Source organism: Cydia splendana, chromosome 1 (assembly GCF_910591565.1).
Source record: "Cydia splendana chromosome 1, ilCydSple1.2, whole genome shotgun sequence".
Classification (NCBI taxonomy): domain Eukaryota; kingdom Metazoa; phylum Arthropoda; class Insecta; order Lepidoptera; family Tortricidae; genus Cydia; species Cydia splendana.
In genome coordinates, this window is record NC_085960.1 from 24056207 (window position 1) to 24078627 (window position 22421).

A 22421-nucleotide genomic window follows, 5' to 3' on the forward strand; every position below is an offset into this window, starting at 1 on the left:
AGACTATCCCGTTCTGTCAGTTATCCCCACCACTCATGCCCAATCCAGTTTAATACTAGATTCATGATTCAAAACGATCTATCCACTATGGAATTTATAGTTTGGCCAAGCCATTTTCGTCAGTAGAAAAACGCGGGAAATTTAAAAATGATATATGCATAGAGATAAGATGATATGTTCTCACATAGATTTTTTTTTATTTCGCGCCTTTTTCTACTGACAAAGTGGATTTGCCAGAGTAGATATGAAGACTGCACAAGTGACGTTGACGAGCAAGTCCCTTACTTTTTTTGTTCTAACGTTTGACAATTGCCAACCCCATTAGGGCTATGGAAGGTAGAGATTTACTTCTACACTCCATAATTAGGGCCATTAGATATGTAGGTACTCTGGTATTCCGGTGAAACAAAATTAACTGTTGGCGAAACAAGTAGATATAATCTTTTATGCTAGGTAGTACCATATGCTGATTTACACGCAACTGGCCAAGCAAAAGGGTTTTAATTTTACTTGTATTATGTTTAAGGTCCAATAACATGTTATCTCCCTAGTCCCCGTTCTCTACAACCAGGCCTCGCTAGCCTGCCGTTCTTATTATAGAAATAAACATTTCAATTTAAAATGTAATTAGTTTGATCTATTCTCTATTTATTTACCTAGTAATCCGGAGTATCTTTATACCATACCCTACGATTTCAGGGCGCATTCGCCAGTTAGTACTTACATTTTTATAACGATTTGATGCGATATTAATACTGGAGTAATTTAATTCAGGCGTAGGTATGAATAATTACAACAAATACATACTTAGGTAGCTACTAGCATTTTTTGTTCATCAATCAATCAAATTAATGAAGGTAATCAAAGCAGAATCAAAGTAAGCGAGCACGGTGCATTGGCAGAGAGAACACCAGTCAGTACGAACATTTTTATTCCACCACCCCGCAATCTACATTTTCATTGTCTATGCTTCCACCCCCTGACGTCACGGTGGAAATCGACCAATCCCATTGGGCGTAGTAGTCACTAGCCCTTCACGGGATCACTACACTACCGCGCATCACCTAGCGCTATATCTTCTAAATGTTTTCACAGTGCGAACCATATGTGCCGTTAAAAATGTATCCGGCTGTGATTAAAACTGTTTAAAATGTACTATATCTTCTGTTTAATGGTTTGAATAATTTTTAGTTGTTTTATTTTTCTCGGAGGTGTATTTTATAGGTTCGGAAAATTACATTAAGGGGTGGTGCCGTGATGCCCGTTCGTAAGCAAGGTGAATTTAATGTTTTAACCCATACATAACTTCATAGCAAGAGTTATAATGTTTCGGATATATTTCTGCATGTGTGCTTATATTATTATTCCAATAGGAACAGTGGCAGGGGTTGGTTGCGCAAACAATAGCACCCTTCTGTTCTGTTGATCCAGTCGTATCGATAGTAGTGTTGCCATCGCCACTGACTGACCCCTTGGAATATAAGTACCTGCCTTGTTTTGTCAAATAAAACCTCAAAACTCTAGTTATGATAATAAAGATTTAAAGATACCCACCCTTCTCCCGTCTTTTCTCCATATCCCGTCCCCGTTTCCCGTCCGTCATTTCCCGTTTTTTCCCTTAAGGGCCTTAAGCCAGCCACTGTAGAACTTGGATTGGTTCCTTAACACTTTAGATGCAAGTGTGTTACGTGTCACAGACTCGCACAGCAACCTTCCTTTTACCTTATAAGTATCACAAAATTCCCAACTACTTAATCTGCGCCTAAGAAAACACGATAATAAATTCAACAAGCAAGCAAACAGTAACACATTATAAGACTAATGTTCCTACGAGTAACTTCATGAAATATGTACCTATTTTTACTTTCTTCTACTACTAAATACTTATCTCATATTCCTGTGTTCCATAAAACTTTGACATTCTGTGTTGTTGTGTAGCAAAACTACTGAACAATACGAGGTCTCTAAAATGATCTGAGTAGCTGAATAGGTACCTATCTTTAACTTTCATATAAATATGGTTGCTTTTTATAAGCTGTTACTTAAACAAAATACAATGATAACCCAATCTCCTATTGAGTTAATATTATTTTATACGGGTTTTATCGATTTTTTGTTTGTCTATACAGAAGCCCACCGAGCATTGGAACTGCTGGAAGATTACCACAGCAAACTAGTGAAACCCAATGACCGGCAACTGCGACTTGCGATCGAAAGAGTCATCAGAATTTTCAAGTCACGCCTCTTTCAAGCTCTTCTTGGTGAGTAAACTAGTTGTCATTATTGATGAGAGGCTTTCAGTTTTAGGGGTAAGGTGACATTGTTAGCGCGCTTTTAAAGCAGATTTGACTCTTGTTCCAACCCGAAAACACAAAGATCCACGTCAGAAATATAACTACATACATATAGTTGGAATCAAACAATAACGAAGGAAATCAGGGCCATAACCGCGAACAACGAAGTTCGCAAATTGCGGGTATCTTTCTCTGTCACTCCAATACGCCGTTATTTAAAGTAAAAGAGCAAGATGCTCGCAACTTGCGAACTTCAGTGTTCGTGGTAGGCCCTCGTAGTGATAGCGGTACAGCCTGAAATTCGGGAGTCAGCTGCAAATGGTGTTAAAGGTATGAAAATCGGCACGATTAATCTTTAGGCCATTTGAATCAATTTGACCCGTAGCACCAAAAAAAAAACGGAAAGGAGTTATGACGTCATCTTTTTTTTGTATGGAAAATAAAAAAAAATTGTTCAGAAACCTATCGTGTGTGGTATTAAATGAAAGGGCATTTTGAGCCGGTTCTAAAAATATATCACATTATTATATTTCCGTCACTTGCATTCAATTAAATTAAAAATAATTTTCAAAACATACCAAGTTTGGGCTCCTCCAGATACGAAACCGTTGAATTATTTTTTGTATATTACCTCAAGTAATACCCAATATCCTCATATCTAACCCCAAGAAATTAATATCGAAAATATTAAATTTTAGTATTTTTTTAATTTTTTTTTATTCAATTAGGGTCTTAGGTTAGGGTTTTACAATGTGAGTATAAAAGTAAAATATAAAAACACTTACAAAACGATAAAAAATACATATAAACACATTATAAAAAAACCTAACCTAGGGTGCCGCCAGCAGCGGGGCAAGGCCCAAGCTACCGGTGGTCAGGGCTGCAGAGAGAGGAACCGGCGGACTATCCGCGCCGTGTCCAAGATCACCGCCTTCTGCATCTGACCCTTGATCCAACCACCTAGCGAGAGTCTCTCAAGATGTTGGTCGAGACTCTTCGCTATTAGACCGTTCACTGAAACGACTATCGGGACAATGATCGTCGAATCAACATCCCACATGGCGGTTATCTCGTGAGCCAAGTCTAGGTACTTACTGGACTTGTCCTTCTCGGCCTTCACGAGATTCTCATCATGGGGGATGGTGATGTCAACGAGCACGGCCCGACGTTGCGATCGATCTATTATCACGATGTCAGGCTTATTGGCTACAATAGTCCTGTCAGTGATGATAGATCGATCCCAATAGAGCGTGGCACGACCATTCTCGAGGACAGGCGCAGGTAAGTACTTGTAGTACGGTACTTCGCGGTCCACAAGGCCGTATAGAAGAGCAAGTTGCTGGTGAATAATCCTGGCTACGAGATTATGTCTGTGCAAGTACTCGCCGTTAGCAAGATGAGAACAACCGGAAATGATATGCCTGAGTGACTCTCCGGGACGGCGGCATGCCCGACAAATGTCGACCGTACCGTCCTTCAGGATATATTTCCGATAGTTGTTCGTCATCATCACTTCGTCCGCAATTGCACAGGCAAAACCCTCGGTTTCTCCGAAGAGGTCCCCGAATCGTAACCAGTTCACCGACGCGAGCAGGTCCACATCGGGTCCCGTGAGGGCCTTGTAGAACCGCCCGTGTAGCACCTTACTCTCCCATGCCGCCTTGCGATCCGCAGTACTTAGTACCACAGGTTTGCGCCAGTTCTCGTTTGCCAAGGAGAGCGGCGTGAGGTTCCTGTCTACTGCCACCACATCACGATGCATCCCACACTCGTTGTTAAGGAAATAATTCCTGAGATTGTACACCTCGCGGTTGTGGAGATCCTTGGCGTTTAGGAAGCCTCGGCCTCCACACTTCCGTGGGATGTACAATCTCATAACTGACGAGCGTGGGTGTAGCATGCGATGTGTGGTGAGCAGTGACCGGACCCTCCGATCCAGGGCGTCCAGCTCGGTCTGAGTCCACCTTAGTATGCCAAAGGAGTATGTGAGTAGGGGCATTACCCAGGCGTTGAAGGCGCGCACTTTGTTGCCTCCTGACAAAAGACTGTTAAGGACTTTTGTGAGCCGACTGAAAAAGCGCTCCTTCACCGACCGTCTAATACCCTCTTCCTCAATACCCAACGACTGTGACATGCCAAGGTATTTATAGGTTTCTGATTCAGAGATAGATCTGAAAGACATTGTCTCAGAGAGTTGTAAATTTGTTGAATTTACAACCCTCCCCCGCTGTACATGCATAACCGCACATTTATCGACACCAAACTCCATGTTGATGGCACTACTGAAACCTTCGGTGGTTTTCAGTAGCTCCGACAAGTCTTGGCTATTTGGTGCAAATAATTTGAGGTCATCCATGTACAGAAGGTGAGAAATGATTTCACCCTCTCTCCGAAGCCGGCAACCTAGTCCCAAATCCTTCAGCAGGGTACTGAGGGGATTGAGAGCTAGGCAGAACCATAGGGGACTCAGACTGTCACCCTGAAATATTCCTCGCTCAATCCTTATAAAATCCTGCGGGTCAGGGGGGTCATCCCCGCCTCCTGGTTGACGAAGGACTGTGGTCCACTGCCTCATACACGCGCTTAGGAAGGCTCTCAAAGCTGCATCAACTTTATACAACTCTAAGACCCTCCCCAACCATGAATGAGGCACCGAATCATAGGCCTTCTTGTAGTCAATCCAAGCGGCTGAGAGGGCCCCCTTGTTCCGCCGGATTTGTTGGCAGATGGTCATGTCTATGAGGAGGAGCTCTTTAGTACCACGGGACCCAACCCTACATCCATTTTGAGCGGAAGCCAGAATATTGTTTGCGACAATGTGCGCGTTGATTTTTGCTCTCAAAATGGATGTGAGGAGCTTGTAGAGTGTAGGCAAGCATGTGATGGGTCTGTAGTTTTTCGCTTCCGTGGTACTACCGGACTTATAGAGCAGGTAGGTGACACCAGTTGTTAAGGAAGGTGGGAGAGAACCAAGCTCGAGGGCTTGTTGGAATTGTGCTGCCAAGCGCGAGTGCGAGCATCGGAACCACTTTAGCCAGAAGTTGTGCAATCCATCCGGTCCAGGACTTTTCCAATTCTGGGCCGTGCGGATGGCACAACTGATGTCATCCGGGCTGATGGTGACTGCCCCCATAGGTTCGATGAACTCGCACTCACGCTCGACAACACTCATCCAACCCCCCTCGGTATGTCCAACAGGCATCGACCAGATGCTACGCCAGAAGTCAGTCATGGCAGTAGCATCCGGCGGCTGCGTGTCGGGCGTACGAAGGTTGGTTTCCTCCCACTTTCGGTACACCTTCCTTTGGTCACTTTGAAAAAGGCGATTCTGCTGGAATCGATCCACACGCTCTCTGTAACGGCGAATACGGTTTGCCCATGCATAGACTTTCTGCTTTAGAAAGTCGATGCGCTCTGTGACATTGGCCATGTAGTCGCGGGGCCCGATATCCGTCCCCGCGAACGCCTGGTTCACAAAGCGCATTACTCGGGGGCGATTGTTGCCCCCCCTGAAGCAGATCAGCTTTGCGATGAGAGTCCTAAACGAGCTGATACGTCGCTCGATCCGCACTTGCCATGCAGGGACACCACCGACGGTCCTAGGTGCACGTTCAGCGTCCGGAAACTTGACGCGAGCAACACGGCACGCCGCGATGGCTCCGCAGTACATGATCGAGTGCGTATCATCTAAATCTTTACTAGTCCGTAAATATGGCTCTAGTAAAGCGTTTAGGGCTCCCATTAGCGCTAGATTGCGTCTATTCATAGGCAGACGTGGTAATCGTGGCCTAGAGTTGGTTGTGGCGCGATACTGTGTAATCGCCTCTTCCAAAGTCCTCCTCAGTTGCTCATTAGCAGTCGTACTCACATTCTGACTCGCGAAGTCCCCCTCGTCGGTACAGAAATCAACCCGTGGCGCCTCCGGTGCCAGGTCGGGTACGGGCACCGGATCCGGCGACGTGGCGGGTAGATCTCGCACCGAGGTGGAGTCCGCGCGAGCAGAGAGAGCCTCCTGGCGAAGTCGATCAAGTGTCGCGTCATCCAAGCGCTTTAGCCGCTGAATGACGCGCACCTGATCCGATAATCGCTGCTCCGACACGGTGATGGTGGGTTCAAGAGTCTGAAACAAAGGCAGTATTCTCGAACGATAGGCGGACAGCTGTGTTCCCCCCTCTGTAGCCCCATAATAGGCGCGCATGACATTCTCGTTCATGTCTCGAGTCCATCTCATGCGTCGCACTATACCACCGGTAGCGGGAGCCGTGGGCGGGGCAGGATGTCCCGCAGGCCCCAAGCGTGCCGGCAGCGGTGGCCGCCCTCGTCGCGCAGGTGGTCGTGGCGGCGGCGGCGGCGGCCCGCTCTCGTCACTGGACCCGTCTGTGTCAGGCGCCGTTGCGAACTCGTCGCCTGACGACGATGTGGACGAGGAAGTGGACGAGGCGGGCGGGGGTGGTGGGCGTGCGCTAGTTGTTACCGCTTTAGTTCGACTTCTTGTTATCATTTCTAATTGCCTGGTTTTGCCGCTGGTGTATGACAAATGTCAACACGGTAGTAACGACTGCAACCCATGGTCGTGGTTTTTAATACTCAATTATATGAGTTGTCCGCAAGATTTACAAATAACTCGGTTCACGGTGGGTATATGATCAGTCTTTTAGGGCAAAAACCACATGTAAAAATATATTTTTTGTAAAGAAATGTAAAAGGACGTCTGTCAGTGTCAGCGGTTTTTTTTTTTTTTTTTTTTTTTTTTTTTTTTTTTTTTTTTTTTTTTTTTTTTTTTGTGATCTATCAATCTATCAATGAAACGGCCTCCTAGCCTAGTCGATAGTGACCCTGCCTATGAAGCAGGAGGTCCCAGGTTCGAATCCTGGTAAGGGCATCTATTAAGGTGTTCATCATCATCATCATCACACAAATAAATGCCCTTACCAGGGCTTGTGTATATGTGTATATTATATATATCGTCGTCTAGTACCCACAACACATATGTCCTTACCAGGATTCTAACCTGGGACCTCCTGCTTCATAGGCAGGGTCACTATCGACTAGGCTAGGAGGCCGTTTCATTGATAGATTGATAGATCACAATTTGTAATAATAAAAAATAAAATACTAAAACTAAATATTTTCGAAATTAATTTCTTGGGGTTAGATATGAGGATATTGGGTGTTATTTGAGGTATGTTTTACAAAAAATAATTCAACGGTTTCGTATCTGGAAAAGCCCAAACTTGGTATGTTTAAAAAAATATTTTTATTTTAATTGAATGCAAGTGACGGAAATATAATAATATGTACATATATATTTTTAGAACCGGCTCTAAATGCCCTTTCATTTAATACCACACACGATAGGTTTCTGAACAATTATTTTTTTATTTTCCATACAAAAAAAAGATGACGTCATAACTCCTTTCCGTTTGTTTGTTTTTTTTTTGGTGCTACGGGTCAAATTGATTAAAATGGCCTAAAGATTAATCGTGCCGATTTTCATACCTTTAACACATAAGACAATTGACCACAGACTTAAATATACCCTAGATGACGCAAATGCATCTACTTTGCGTGTCCGAACCCCGACCAAGCGTCGAAGTTGGCCGTCGCTATTGACATTCCACGCGCGTCAGTTGTTGCAGGTGGTAGTCCGTAAAAAATTAAAAAATGCCTCGTTGTGTGATAATTAACTGCAACAGCCCAAAAATTGCAAGCACCCAAGGGCTAGGACATATTTCCTATCAGTCCTATCACAGGTAAGTAATTTTAAAATAATATTATGCGTAAATTCATTTTAAAACAATTTTTTAAGTATTCTAAGTTGTGATTCCAATAATATACCTAAGTAACTATAGATTAACGTTACAAAACTATATTTACATTACATTGCGCGTTTGCTTTGAGCGTTTGATCTGACGTTGTGAGTTAAGAGGTGATGAATATCAGAACTAGCGATACTGTCGCGCATCGCTTCGACTTCGTGGTACAGGCCGTTTATCATTCGTCTGTCAAATTTAGCGACTAGTGTTGTTCGTTCTACCGATCGCTTCTAATAATCGATTTGAATCGATATCGGACAGATGAATGATATTAACTATTTAAAAAAAAACTATTAGTAGTTATTGATAAAAAAAATAAAAACCGGGCAAGTGCGAGTCGGACTCGCGCACGAAGGGTTCCGTACCATAATGAAAAAAAAAACGAAAAAAAAATGCAAAAAAAGACGGTCATCCATCCAAGTACCTACTGACCACACCCGACGTTGCTTAACTTTGGTCAAAAATCACGTTTTTTGTATGGGAGCCCCATTTAAATCTTTATTTTGTTATGTTTTTAGTATTTGTTGTTATAGCGGCAACAGAAATACATCATCTGTGAAAATTTCAACTGTCTAGTTATCACGGTTCGTGAGATACAGCCTGGTGACAGATAGACGGACGGACGGACGGACGGACGGACGGACAGCGAAGTCTTAGTAATAGGGTCCCGTTTTACCTTTTGGGTACGGAACCCTAAAAATCATGTCCTACGACACCTTTAAAAAGAAAGGTAATTTAACCACATACGATTATATGTCTGCCTATACGTTTAGTAGGGTTGTAAATTTCTATTGTGTTAAAAAAACTTTCATTATTTTTGTTTTCCACATGATCCAGTCATAGGTTTTGAAAATACCAGTTTCATTGAAGGGAAACGTTGGGAGGAAGATCATTCGTCTGTTTTTATCATTCGTCTGTCTTTATCATTCGTCTGTCAAAAAATCGATGTCATTCATGACAATTGATTGTGATTTTTGGCGTGGTTCGCGGGGGAGCGGGGAGTGAGCGAGCGAGAGCGCAGATATAAAATCTATGAGTATGAGCAAGACAGTTAAATCATAGCGGCGCAGGGGGGCATCGGTGTCTTTGAATCGGTTAGGATTTTCCATCACTAAATTACGGCTGTGACGTCACAGTAGGGGGTAAATTTAAGTCTGTGGTATATTTCATCTATGGTATATTTAAGTCTGTGTTTAACACCATTTGCAGCTGATTTTGGTCAACCGCTAGTACTTTCGGGGTGGGATAAAACGAAGCGTTCATACCTCATCCTGTCCTATAGGCACTAGAACTAATGTAATTATGACAATTTCGAAGAATAGGTATAGGTACACCCTACACTAGTACCTACACATTTCTCTGTTTGCTCACAATAAGTTGAGTGCAACAATGGTGTTACGTAGGTACAGGCGCCATCAGATATATCACATCAAACATACGTCAAACTTGTGTTAATTAATGAATTGATTAAGTATGTCCAATTTCACACAAGCTGATGATGGAATTCCAAAAAAGGACATGACAATATTTTCTTAAAAGTCTACTCTACTCTCTTTTCTTTCACACTGGCCCATGCCAGGCTAGATTAAGTGTAGGTACATCTTAAAGCATTTAGAGTCTGGCTACTGAAATATTACCCAAAGTTATGGCGGGAAATTCAAAAAATCTTGGGCCGGTCACACTGTGTGTAGTAGGAATTATAGTTGTGATACTAGAAAATATTTTTGATTTTCTATGCACACGTAAGGTACCTAAGGAAATAAGTTAAATATACGTTGACTGCACTCAAAGTCAGCTCACATTAATTTCTACCACTAAGTATGTAAAGTATAGTCAACGACAAACACATATGATTACGTTCCAATGTTTTGATTTTATTGATATTTTACAGAACTTCTAGTTTATCCGTTTTTTTACACACTTTTCCTGTTTATGAGATTCAGGTATTAATAAATTCACATAATTAATCAAAGTTATAGGGAAATGTTAGAAGTTTAGAACTAGCACTTAAAGTATCAAAATATTAATAGAGCACCAACCTACTAAATTGTTTCCGACTTGTAAACATTGCAGTTTTTCGTTATAAAACGCTTCACGTCGTTTCGCACATTGTCGTAATTGTTTACGAGCTTAAATAATAGGTTGCGGACCTCACTCGGTATAGTTATTATTAATATTATTTAAGTATTATTTAAAATAAACGCCTTATATACCGCGAACAATTTGAATGAATGACATAAATTGACAACAGACTTTTAACTTTTTTTAAAAGCATAGACAATTGGTGATGCAACAAGGAAATATCTGTCAACAAAATTTGGCTAGCCAGACTCTAGTAGCATACACTAACGTACAGTTTTTGTATAGTATAAAGCACAGCAAAAGGTAGATGCACACAACACAACGGCTTCATAGGATAAAGGCAGGTCGTTGTATGCACCGACGCCTATCGATCAGAAGCGGCGTTAATTCAAGGTGGCTAGTGCTAGTGTTATGCCGACGTACATATACCTGTATCTAATGCCTAGATACGTCTTGCTATGCTTTATTTAGATAAAGTCCACGGCACGCAGCGAGAAGTCTGATTTTTATTACTTAAACGACGATAAGTCGGTACCTTTTTAATATTCTTCGAAAGGAGGATATTCTATGTTCGACTGTATGTATACTTTATATGCAATTTTTTTTATTTTTTTTACTTGTCCGTTGACTAATAGATACCTACGAGTTTTATTTACTATCATAGTGTTTTAAATCACTTGTGTTTTACTTTTGTTGCCATAATTAGTCGAACATCTAGACAACATATCTGACAAACACAAAGCATACTTAATTTAATAAGTAATTAATATGACACATTACTTAAATGTCAATACAAAACGTACACCTACATTGATTTATAAGGACACTAGCTGTTGCCCGCGACTTCGTCCGCGTGGACTCTTATCTTGAACATTTTACACATCGAGTACCTATAATTTTCATCGATGCAAACTTTACAATACAAACTTTTAATATAATGTTAATGCCCTTTTACCAAGTTTGAAGTTCCTAGCTTGAAAGCTTGAAAAAAATGTTTGATATTCATACAAACTTTCAACTCCTTTTTCACCACGTTAGGGGAGGAATTTTCAAAAACGCTGATATTAGTTTTCTTGTAATTTAATTTAATACCTTTTTGCAAAGTTTCAGAATCCTAGCTAAAAATAAAATTTGCACCCCAAGACGAACTTTCATCCCCCTTTTAACCTCCTTAGGGGTTGAATTTCCAAAAACGTTGCATTTTCCTTTTTTTTTGTAATCGGCTATTATGCCTTTCTAAGAAGTTTCTAAGCATTTGTAATGGATTCAAACTTTCAACCCCTTTTTAACCCTGTTAGGGGATGAATTTTACAAAACGCTGAAATTACTTTTCCTGTCTTTTAATAAAATCCCTAAATACAAAGATTCAAGTCCCGCACTCGAAAAAATGTTTGATATCCATACAAACTTTCAACCCCTTTTTCACCACCTTAGGGGTTGAATTTTCAAAAACGCTGAAATTAGTTTTCTTGTATTTTAATAATATATCTTTTTACGAAGTTTCAAATTCCTAGCTTAAAATGAAACTTTAACCCCATACAAACTTTCATCCCCTTTTTAACCCCCTTAGGGGTTGAATTTCTCAAAATCGCTTCTAATCTCTTGTACACTTTATAAATGTAGTCTGGTGTGCAAATTTCAACTTTCTATCTTTTGTAGTTTCGGCTCTGCGTTGATGAATCAGTCAGTCAGTCAGTCAGTCAGGACACTTGCATTTATATATATATATATATATATTATATATATATATATATAATATATATAGATAGATAGATTATTACAACATACCTATTACCTATTGTGATACCTAGGTATACCTACACTATTGTCAAGTCTCATAACATAATATCGTTTGCCACTATAATTTATGGTTAATTTATTCAATCTAGGGAGGTTTAGAACATTTTCTTCCCTTCGTATCAAGATCGGAAGTGATAGCATTTCCAAGTAAGGGGAACACAAAGAAGAGTTCACGGGTTCAGGGAAAACACTCAAGATAGTTCGGTATAGTAGATTGTTAACACTCATTTCTGCCGAGGTACAATAGTCCGAGGCTGAAATGATTCCTTTCACCCGAGTTAAACACTCTACTCATTTATGGAATGGGGATGGAAATTGTATTACAAGTCCATTTAAAACCAAATTCAATTGCTTAAAATCGTACATGGTATAAGTATAAAATGCTCTAGTGCAGAAACGTATCACTTTCTTCACACTTTTTTGAACAACAAAGACCCTCTTTCAGAGCATCAGACATGTTTTTAGTGTTCCGTACAAAACTTTGTTCACGGAACACTTATGGGATCACTTCGGTCTTGCAAATTAGTTAAATGCGTTTTTCTCAGAGGCCGTTTGACGTAGATATTTTATCGGTTTTTTGTCGGTTCACTGGGCTCAAATGTAAAAAAACGTTTAAAATGTCTTAGTCATAAAAAGTACGACCAACAATATTGCGATTGCGACGCACTGAATAATATCAAGTTATCGGGAAACGATCATAAATAAGGTAGTCACTGGCCTATTTACCTAACCTTTTGCCAGTCGACATGAATTAAAGAAGAGGTTTCGATTCGACTCTACATTTTCTTCGTCTTCGATGCCGTGTAGACTACGAATGAAACACGATACACGTATAGGTGCACATCGAAAAAACACATTTTAGGTTTAACTCTAAGTATTGTAGCAGCACTCAAACTTTAAACCTTGATTATTGACATAGGTACATATTATTCATTAATTTGCACTTAACTTGCTCGCACTATTTTACAAATTGCGATCGAATCATGGTCTAATAAAACATGGTCTTCTATTCCCAGAGTGACACGGGCCTACGTCACAATAACATTGCCACTTTATTTCAACATAACATGTTACATGGGTACATTATAGCTATGGTTAATAAGTTAAAATATTTCTTTATCTACACACATATCATAAACTCTCTATGATGCCTTCAAAATCCGTAAATAATGGCCCACATTACGATAAACTGTTTTGTTACAGCAAATTTCTTATCTGTGAAAATGTGGTAATAGCTTCATTACTATATCAAAATCGATTTGGTAATGAAATTCAAATTTCGAACATCTCTGAAAAAAAAAGGAATTTGATTTGACCCCTATTCTAATATCAGTCGAGATGACGTTTTATTCAAAACCAAATGTCAATTGCATACAATATTGACAAATCTCGCTTGTAAGTTGGTATCGGACGATATGGTAATCGACCCCGACTCTAGTTTGTCTCTGAATTAAAAAAAAAAAACTACGGATGCGTGACATGCGTGAAAAAAGTTTTCATTTGCCGCCATTTGACGTACAGTTTATCTTTTAATTAGTTTGTAGTAAAAAATAATTTGTTTTGTTGTTTTTAAAGTAACTATAACAAAAGTTTAGTGTAAAATGTGCGATAAAGATATTTCGGAGACGCCATCTCATATCCGCGAGTTCCGCCAGAGAGGAAAGTGCCCCAATGTCGGTTGTAATATGAGGTTAGTGAATATATCATAGAAAGTTTATAATATGTGTGTAGATAAAGCAGTGTATATAACTGTACATAATGAGGCATTAAAACACTCGTGTGATACTATTATGAAACTCATTTCATTCGTTTCATAAACCCACACTCGTATTTTAATGCCTTTCATTATGTAGCAGTCACATAAACTACTATTATGGTGCGATTGAATTAAAAGTGAGATTAAATTGTCGTCTACGATCTCGATTACAGTAGAGAACATTTCGTGTTAGATAATAATAGGCTGCTATTTAACTGATCACCAGATTTAGTAAAATTTAATACCAAAAAAATCTATTTTACCACCCTAAAATCATGAATGATCACCAAAATTATAACACCATTTTAATGTGAAATGATTACCAATTTTATTACATTTCACTATCCTTTTAAAGGAAATGACATCAAACTAATCATTATTAACCCAAAAATAGTCAATGATTACCAAATTTCAAACCCCATTTTAATGTGAAATGATAACCACATTTTTACATCTTGCTATCCTATTAAAGAAAATGACACCAAAATAATCATTGTAAACCCAAAAATAGTAAATGACCACCAAAATTAAAACTCTATTATAATGTAAAATGATAACCAAATTTTTAAATCTTGCTATCCTACTAAAGCAAATGACTCCATAATAATCATTGTTAACGCAAAAATAGTAAATGATCACAAAAATTGTTACCACATTTTAATTAATAATGTGCAAATATTTAATAAATCGTTATCCTATTAAATTAATTAATCCACTTCGTCACCTTTTTCTAGTAGCATTTTATTTCTGTAACAGTCGCAGTTCTAACCTAACCTAACCCACTTTTCTAGTAGCATTTTGTTTCTGTAAGGGTCGCAGTTCAAACCTAACCTAACCAACTTTTCTAGTAGCATTTCTTTTCTGCAAGGGTCGCAGTTCAAACCTAACCTAACCCACTTTTCTAGTAGCATTTCGTTTCTGTATGGGTCGCAGTTCAAACCTAACCTAACCCACTTTTCTAGTAGCATTTCTTTTCTGTAAGGGTCGCAGTTCAAACCTAACCTAACCCACTTTTCTAGTAGCGTTTCGTATCCATATGGGTAGCAGTTGAAACTTAACCTAATCTACTTTTTTAGTACCATTTCGTTTCTGTAAGGGTCGCAGTGCTAACCTAACCTAACCCACTTAACTGATAGCAGTTTAACTTGCTTTTCTAGTAGCATAACGAAATGCTACTAGAAAAGTAGATTAGGTTAGGTAGGTATGCGGTGCGAGCTATGGGGGGTTGAGCAGGAGGGGCTAGTAATTTTGGCATCAGTTTACTTTATTTGGTAATATGTATACATTTGGTAATCATGGTGGTTTATTTAGGTGAAAATATCGCATTAATTTGGTCTTCAAGATTTGGTGATCATTAATGATTTTTGGTGATCATTCAATATATTTGGTATTTGAATATAATTTGAAGTGCAGTCGTAATTAAAATGGTGGTACTTTTGTATTTTTAGGCCTTATTTTTTCGGTGTTCAGTAATATTTTTTGGTAAGCATGATTTTTTTATTTAGGGTACCAAAGTATTTTTTGGTGGTCATTATATTTGTAGCCATAATAATAATATCCTAAGACAAGTATAGGTACTTACTAATGTATGCATGTAAGATAATATTGATCGTCATTATTAACAGTATTTTAATCAAATTCAACTCAAGCTGTTAACTTTAACTCATGTTTTGTACATAAGTACCTACTGTACAGCACTGTCTAATTTTTGATGTGCACGTAACTGCTAAATATCGTGTTAACCCTCTGAGATATATTTATCTATTCATAAAGGTATTCATTCTGATTGTAAAACGTATACTTGTATTACGATCTTACAGTCAATGGTACGTTCGGATTGGCCTGTTAGCGGCACATTTATTGCCAAAAGGAATTTTCTACCACTCAACTTTAGGGGGCCATAGAGAGACAATACATACCGTAGAAAAAAAAATGTATAGGTGTACATATAGGGGAAATAACAAGTGATCCTAATTGATCCTTATATATGGCGAATCGATCGAAACCAGTGAAACGATCGTGCATCTATAAATAAACTAAACACGCGTGACCGCACGTCATGAATGCTCTTGGATCCGACCGAGACACTGCCATTGTGAATCTGATCCTAATTATATTTAGACTGCAATGAATGGATACAACGATACGAGTATCACTAACTGAACGCCGGCGCCGCTAACATCACGACCAAAATACTTTTTCACTTCTCATGCTCAAAAAGTGCACCTTTATGTGCGTAGACGACATAAAATCGCATTTTATGCTCTAGAGCATAAAAGTAAAATTTTCTTCTAAGACTAAGGTAATCGGTCTCAACAGCCTAACAGTTAAAACATACTGCACAATTTTACTGAGCAATAAAATTGTGTAGATGACAAAACTTGTTATATTATATTTTTTTTGCTACAATTTATTAGAAATCCGTATTTTCTGTCATTAAATTTAGTAAATCACATAAAATAGGAGTCGATTATCGTTCAAAAATGCTCCGTAATGTTTGACTTGGCAGAAAACCAAGCGTCTGAAACTCTGATGACATGTTGAAAATTAAAAAAAAAATATTAAAAAGTTAGTTGGCGGGAATTGGTTATGTATTATGTTCTTTCGCTTTACGACAATTTCGTGGTGTAAATTGTCGTGAAAAATATAATTATTTTCCTCGCAATCGAAGTGAAAAGCAGAGTGTACAACAAGGGCATAAATGTCCATTTTTACCCTCGTCTACTATTTTGGTCTTCGCTTCGCTCAGACCAAAAAATTGCCTCGGGTAAAAATGGGTCACTTTATGCCCTTGTTGTACAATCTACTATTTAACTGCCTTTATCGTAATATCTCTCTTTGCCAGATCTAGAGCCTATTTAAGTAAGTATGTAGGTGCGGTACAGTCGACGTCAAAGATATGTTTACATTTTTCACCTTATTACAAAAGGGGTAAGGTGCAAAATTGTAAACTTATCTTTGACGTCGACTGTACAATTTAGAATTAATGGAGACTTGCGAATTATCGGTCAGCTGTCAGCTAGTGGGAAAAGGCCCGCAAAATGAGACGGTCGGTTCACTAACACTATCCACTTATTAAAATGGGATTTGCTGGAATATAAATATATTATAATATAGTAGGTATATATAAAAGAATTAAATATAATGTACTTAATGTAATCCAAATAAATAACAATCGTATATACATGTGTAGCAAAGTAACATCACAAGCAAATGCTCTAAAACTTATAAACCGCAATTATCCCTTCGGGTGGCAGCACCTCCGGTTGAACGGTAGGACAAATGGCGCGGCCATTTTTTTAAATATGCCTCGGCGTGGCAGAGGCCGCGAGAAGGTTCGGTCATAACAAGCCCGTAATTGGCAGAGACCGTCTCGCGGCCTCTGTGCGACGCTGCATTTCGCGCCTAAAATAAAACCGTGAAAACTATGCCTTGCTTGCTCACTCTTGCAAGATGCATTCGTCAATAAACAAGGATGGTATTCCCTAACGGTCGAATTCCCGCGTAAAACAAAGTTTGTTAGAAATGACGTGATGTTCCTGCCCCACCTCGCCCATTACGCGCCGACCGTCGTCGAGCCGCGAACATTCAAACGTAATACGCACTGATAAAAAGTGAAATAAACTGTGTGAATCGTGTTAAATGTATTGTTTTGTCATAAAGACTGCTTTTTCTACAATCAATTGTTTTATTTCGTAACTATACGTATTTTTACATGAAAGTAGAAAAAAATTGGTAATATGAGATTAGAACAAGTCTAGCATAATTCACATAAATAGAATAGAATTCATTGGTATACAATGAAATAACCCATTTTATGCTGAATTCAGTGATATATAGTTTGTATATATCATTCATAGATTTTTTTTTGGGAAACGGTCATATTTTTAACACGCGCCAAATTCGCGATGATCACCCGTTGAGGCCCCGCCACTTGACGTATATTTTTCCAAAATGGCTGCGCCATTCAACCGGCTTGTTATGTCTGTCCGTCTCGCGGCCACCGCCACTTACCGTAGAGACCTCGAGGAGGACAATGCCACTCGAAGGGTTAAGTAGGTACATAATAATTAAAGGACTAACAAATACCTACGTGCTCGCGACATTAATAATTGTATGGACACGAAAACGAGCAGTAGTAAATAAAGTGGATCAAGTGTCGGTGTGATTATTTTAAACCTTATCGCTCTAATATAAATATCTCATAGTATACTATAATAAAATATACTTTAATAAAAAAAGGCTATTATAAAGTAGACGATTATTAACAGACAAACTCGTAGGGTCGGATACCTTATCTACCTACAGCTAAACGGAGGCATATACATATATATGTTGAAACAAAGTTTTGTACGGAGTACCCGTATAATCAATGTCAATTATTTTTAATTATTACCTACCTACAATTCATGATTTAAAAAGAGTGTTGTGTAATAATCTATTTTTAATAAAAATATTATGATTATGGTTAAAGATAATTAAGTATCTGTTCTGTATACAGGGTGAAATCGGGGTCGTGTAGCAAGAAAGAAAAATAAGACTTGCCACTTAATTAGGAATACAACACTGTAGATTAGAGTGCATTAATTTGTATCTTTTTCGTACATACAAAAATTAAATACAAAATAATTTCTTATTTAGAGTCATGGTCACCCTGTACAGACTTGATAAGACAAACATCTAGTAAAGAAAGTAGTGGTAACTTACGATAATTAATTGATAACACTTATCTTCGGTTTTACATTCAGTGTAAAAGCAATTAAAAAGTTTAAAAAATAATTTAAAGACTTTATTAAAATAATATTACAATCACTGGGACGGAGACTCCACAAGCTTTTAACAAATACGACCAAAACTTAAACATACCTACTTCAGGAGCTGCTCAAAGTGTGATCCGTTTTGCTGTCGACACAATTCGGCTCGTCGCCTTAGGTTATCTTTTAATCTGCCGAGAGCAAAGTGATTCATTTTCACACTTTCAAATGCTCCAATAACTCGCTGTTACAATACTTAGTGTTGGACTCTTGTCTCTTCATACACCAATCTTTTGATTTCGCCCCAGAGAAAAAAAGGTCGGGACTACGAGCGGCCAATCTAACGTCCCGGGAACTGTTCATCGAGGTAATTGCGTACTCGATGTTCAAAATGAGCCGAAGCACCATCGTTTTGATAGTGTAAGTTATGCAAGTAATGTTCCGGCACTTCTCGCAGTAAATAAATAAATAAATCCCGAGCAGTGGTAGCACGATGTGCTTGGTAATATAACTTTACCATGTCAGACCGCTCAACATTTGAAAACGGATATGACGCGGGCATTTTTCTGCTTAATTATCTTTAGAATTGCCAGAATTAATGAACTCAATGTACAATCCTTGAATGATTTTATTTATTTTAAAGTTTTGACTTTGTCATAACAGTGACGGTTGACATTTCTTACTCGTCTAATCAGTTGTTTATTAAGTAGGTTTTAACATTAATTGTAAGGTAACCATAATTTGTGTTTTCAACTGGGATACTTAAATTGCTGATTAATTAATGGATAGCTGGAATTCGTTAAAAATTAACTTTGTACCTAACATCGCATTAATTTACCGAGTTAAGTACAATAGGTTTGAATCACGACCCCGATTTCGCCCTGTATAACGGCAACATTGGATTAACCTTGCACGGGTGTACTTGATTGCAGCTGCGGGCTCAGCACGGTTCCATTTTTATCGACTATCACTATGCGCGTCCCTTTCGCACTTACATACTTGTTAGAACGTGACAGGCATGGTGACAAGGAATAAAATCGCGACCGTTCTAAGCCGCCTGCTCATAGCTCTTAGCATGTCGGTAGGTATAATGCGGCTTCTCTGCGTGCTACGCGCCTACGTAACTATTGCATCTCTACCGACGCATGTATTTTATGATTGCGTGCGTGCATAGGTAGGTACTTATATTATCGCGTTCTTGAGTTGTACTTATCGATAGTTTTGTTTTGGTAAGGTAGAGAAGGTTTCTAAGTAGGCAAGCAGGTACGTGTACCTTCAGTATGATGAAAACGAAAGAAAAGTCAATTTTAGTATTAGATATTATGGCGATTTGATGTTTCCGCAAGGGAATACCCTTGTACTGAACGACTTCACTGGACCATGTATAGTCCCAAAATAACGAAAAAAAAATTCTGTCCGTAGGTATAAGTTTAAATTGACCAACAATCGTTCAAATCAACCAATAATTTAAATTTGAACCTAAAATTAAATATAGGGGAGACCTATATCACATAGAGTGTCACGTATAAAAAACCCCGTGCGTTCGACGAAAACGTATTGCAATCTGTGCGATGGACCGTATGACCTAGATCGGGCTGCGGGTCATCGAGTACACCCGTTGACACAATTCACTCTTAGGCCCACTCTAATTAAATTTTTTAACTTCAGCGCATATGTAGATATTGAATATTGATCGAACTCGGTTACTGCATTTATAAAGTGGAAGTTTTAACTATGCGCGCCTGTAGCATTCATTTCTGAAATGTTTGTAACTATAAGTGCTCTCATCGAGATAGGTAATGGGTAAAGTTGTATTTGTTGAAGTATTCAGAGCAAAGAGTTTTATATTGCTGCTGCGTAGGCACATGTATGGAATTTAGGTACTTTACTATTCAATGTGTTGTTTCAACTATTCAAATTTACAGGAAAATCACAAATTTACCACAATGCACGACATTTACCTGCCTTAATAATTTAGTAAGCTAGTAGAACATTAACTTAACTTTTCAATATTAAGAGACAGCTAACACAAATTTATTTTTAATACTGAACTGAAAGAATGTAGGTAGGTATATAGGTATATTATCTGTTAACAGCACTGCCTCATGAAGAAAGGGGGTTAATTATAATTAACATACGCAATCATTATTGCATAAAACTAAGTTTCTAGTAAAAACAGTGTACAGTTAATCGGACAGCAAGCTTTAGCTGACGTCTCAATAATTGAACTTCATGTACTTACCTTACATACAATTATCTACATATTTATTTGAGAATACCTTTCTAATTACCTAATGATACGAGTATGATACAGTATGTCTTCAATTAATCATAACAGCATTAGCGGAAAAGCAAAGATTGTCGATGAACTCGTGCTCGACCTTTTCTTAGATAAAGTAAATCGCGATAAAAACAAGCAATAACATGCAGATATTATGACGCAAAAATCCTTATCTTTGTTTTGTTAGGTACTCCATTATTTAGTCAATAATAGCCCGAATAGGCCATTTTTCTTAACGATTCAAGTCAGCTGCTCTTTAAACGTCAAAACGATTTGTTACTAGGTATGAACAAAGATAATAGATTGTATAAGTAGAGGGTTATTGTGATAGTAAATTATGTGGTCAAAGTAAATTTACTGCCATCTATCGGCAAGGATTAAAACTAAAAATGAAAATGTATATAAATATCAAAAAATTAATATATAATACAGGGCGTCCCAAGACTTATGGGACATCAAGGGAAAGTACCTTAAATATCGTAGATAGGATATTTTACTGAAAGAATACATTATTTTAATTTCAAAAACAATTTAAACTGCATTCATAGATTTTTAAATAATTACATGGTTGAACCGGGAATCGAACCCGCTACACGAGAAAAAAATTTACCCTGTAGCTTTAAGGATTATTTTTTACTAAATAACATAGTGTCAGAAATAAAAGGACGACCATGAATTTGATGTGAAATTTAGCGAAATAATCAAAAGAGTGCGACTATGTATTCAACAGAATGGGACTCATTTTGAACATTTGATAAATTAAATTGATTAATTTTGAATTAAAAATGTTAAAATTCATGGTCTTCCTTTTATGTCTGACACTATGTTATTTAGCAAAATAATCCTTATGATGAAGCCTTTCGATCGGTATGATAAAGCTACAGGGTAATTATTTTTCTCGTGTAGCGGGTTCGATTCCCGGTTCAACCATGTAATTTTTTTAAAATCTATGAATGCAGTTTAAATTGTTTTTGAAATTAAAATAATGTCTTCTTTCAGTAAAATATCCTATCTACGATATTTAAGGTACTTTCCCTTGATGTCCCATAGTCTTGGGACGCCCTGTATAACTACATATATACGGATAAATGATTTTGTATAACGCCATGTGATATGTAGTTGTATTGTAGTTCCAGCGATTTTCCGCAACTCGACGCGAATTATGATATTACCTATACATAATATACATTTGCTATGGCATATGTTACATATACAGGGCGAAATCGGGGTCGTGATTCAAACCTATTGTACTTAACTCGGTAAATTAATGCGATGTTAGGTACAAAGTTAATTTTTAACGAATTCCAGCTATCCATTAATTAATCAGCAATTTAAGTATCCCAGTTGAAAACACAAATTATGGTTACCTTACAATTAATGTTAAAACCTACTTAATAAACAACTGATTAGACGAGTAAGAAATGTCAACCGTTACTGTTATGACAAAGTCAAAACTTTAAAATAAATAAAATCATTCAAGGCAGAGATATATATAACTCCGTATAAGATAAATAAAGTCTAAGAAAAAAACGTGCCTCGGACGGCCAAGGAAAAGTCATTCTCGAATAGATGGCGCCATTACCTTTGGCCTATTCTCAGCTAGATGGCGTTAACGACACCGTTTGGTATTTAACAATT

General features: G+C 38.2%; 1 protein-coding gene across 6 annotated transcripts in view; it reads left to right on the plus strand.

Moving 5' to 3' along the window:
* Positions 1-1046: 1046 nt before the first annotated feature.
* The window catches only part of LOC134796994 (disks large 1 tumor suppressor protein), a 65203-nt gene continuing 43828 nt past the window's right edge, over positions 1047-22421 (plus strand). For 5 of the 6 annotated variants that reach the window (XM_063769191.1, XM_063769223.1, XM_063769203.1 and 2 more), the window contains exons 1-2: positions 1048-1276; positions 2130-2261. In XM_063769191.1, coding sequence (XP_063625261.1) covers positions 1258-1276; positions 2130-2261 — 151 coding nt within the window. In that variant the 5' untranslated portion in view covers positions 1048-1257. Of the gene's footprint in view, positions 1277-2129; positions 2262-22421 lie in introns of all 6 variants that reach the window. The other variant, XM_063769198.1, reaches the window with a different exon arrangement.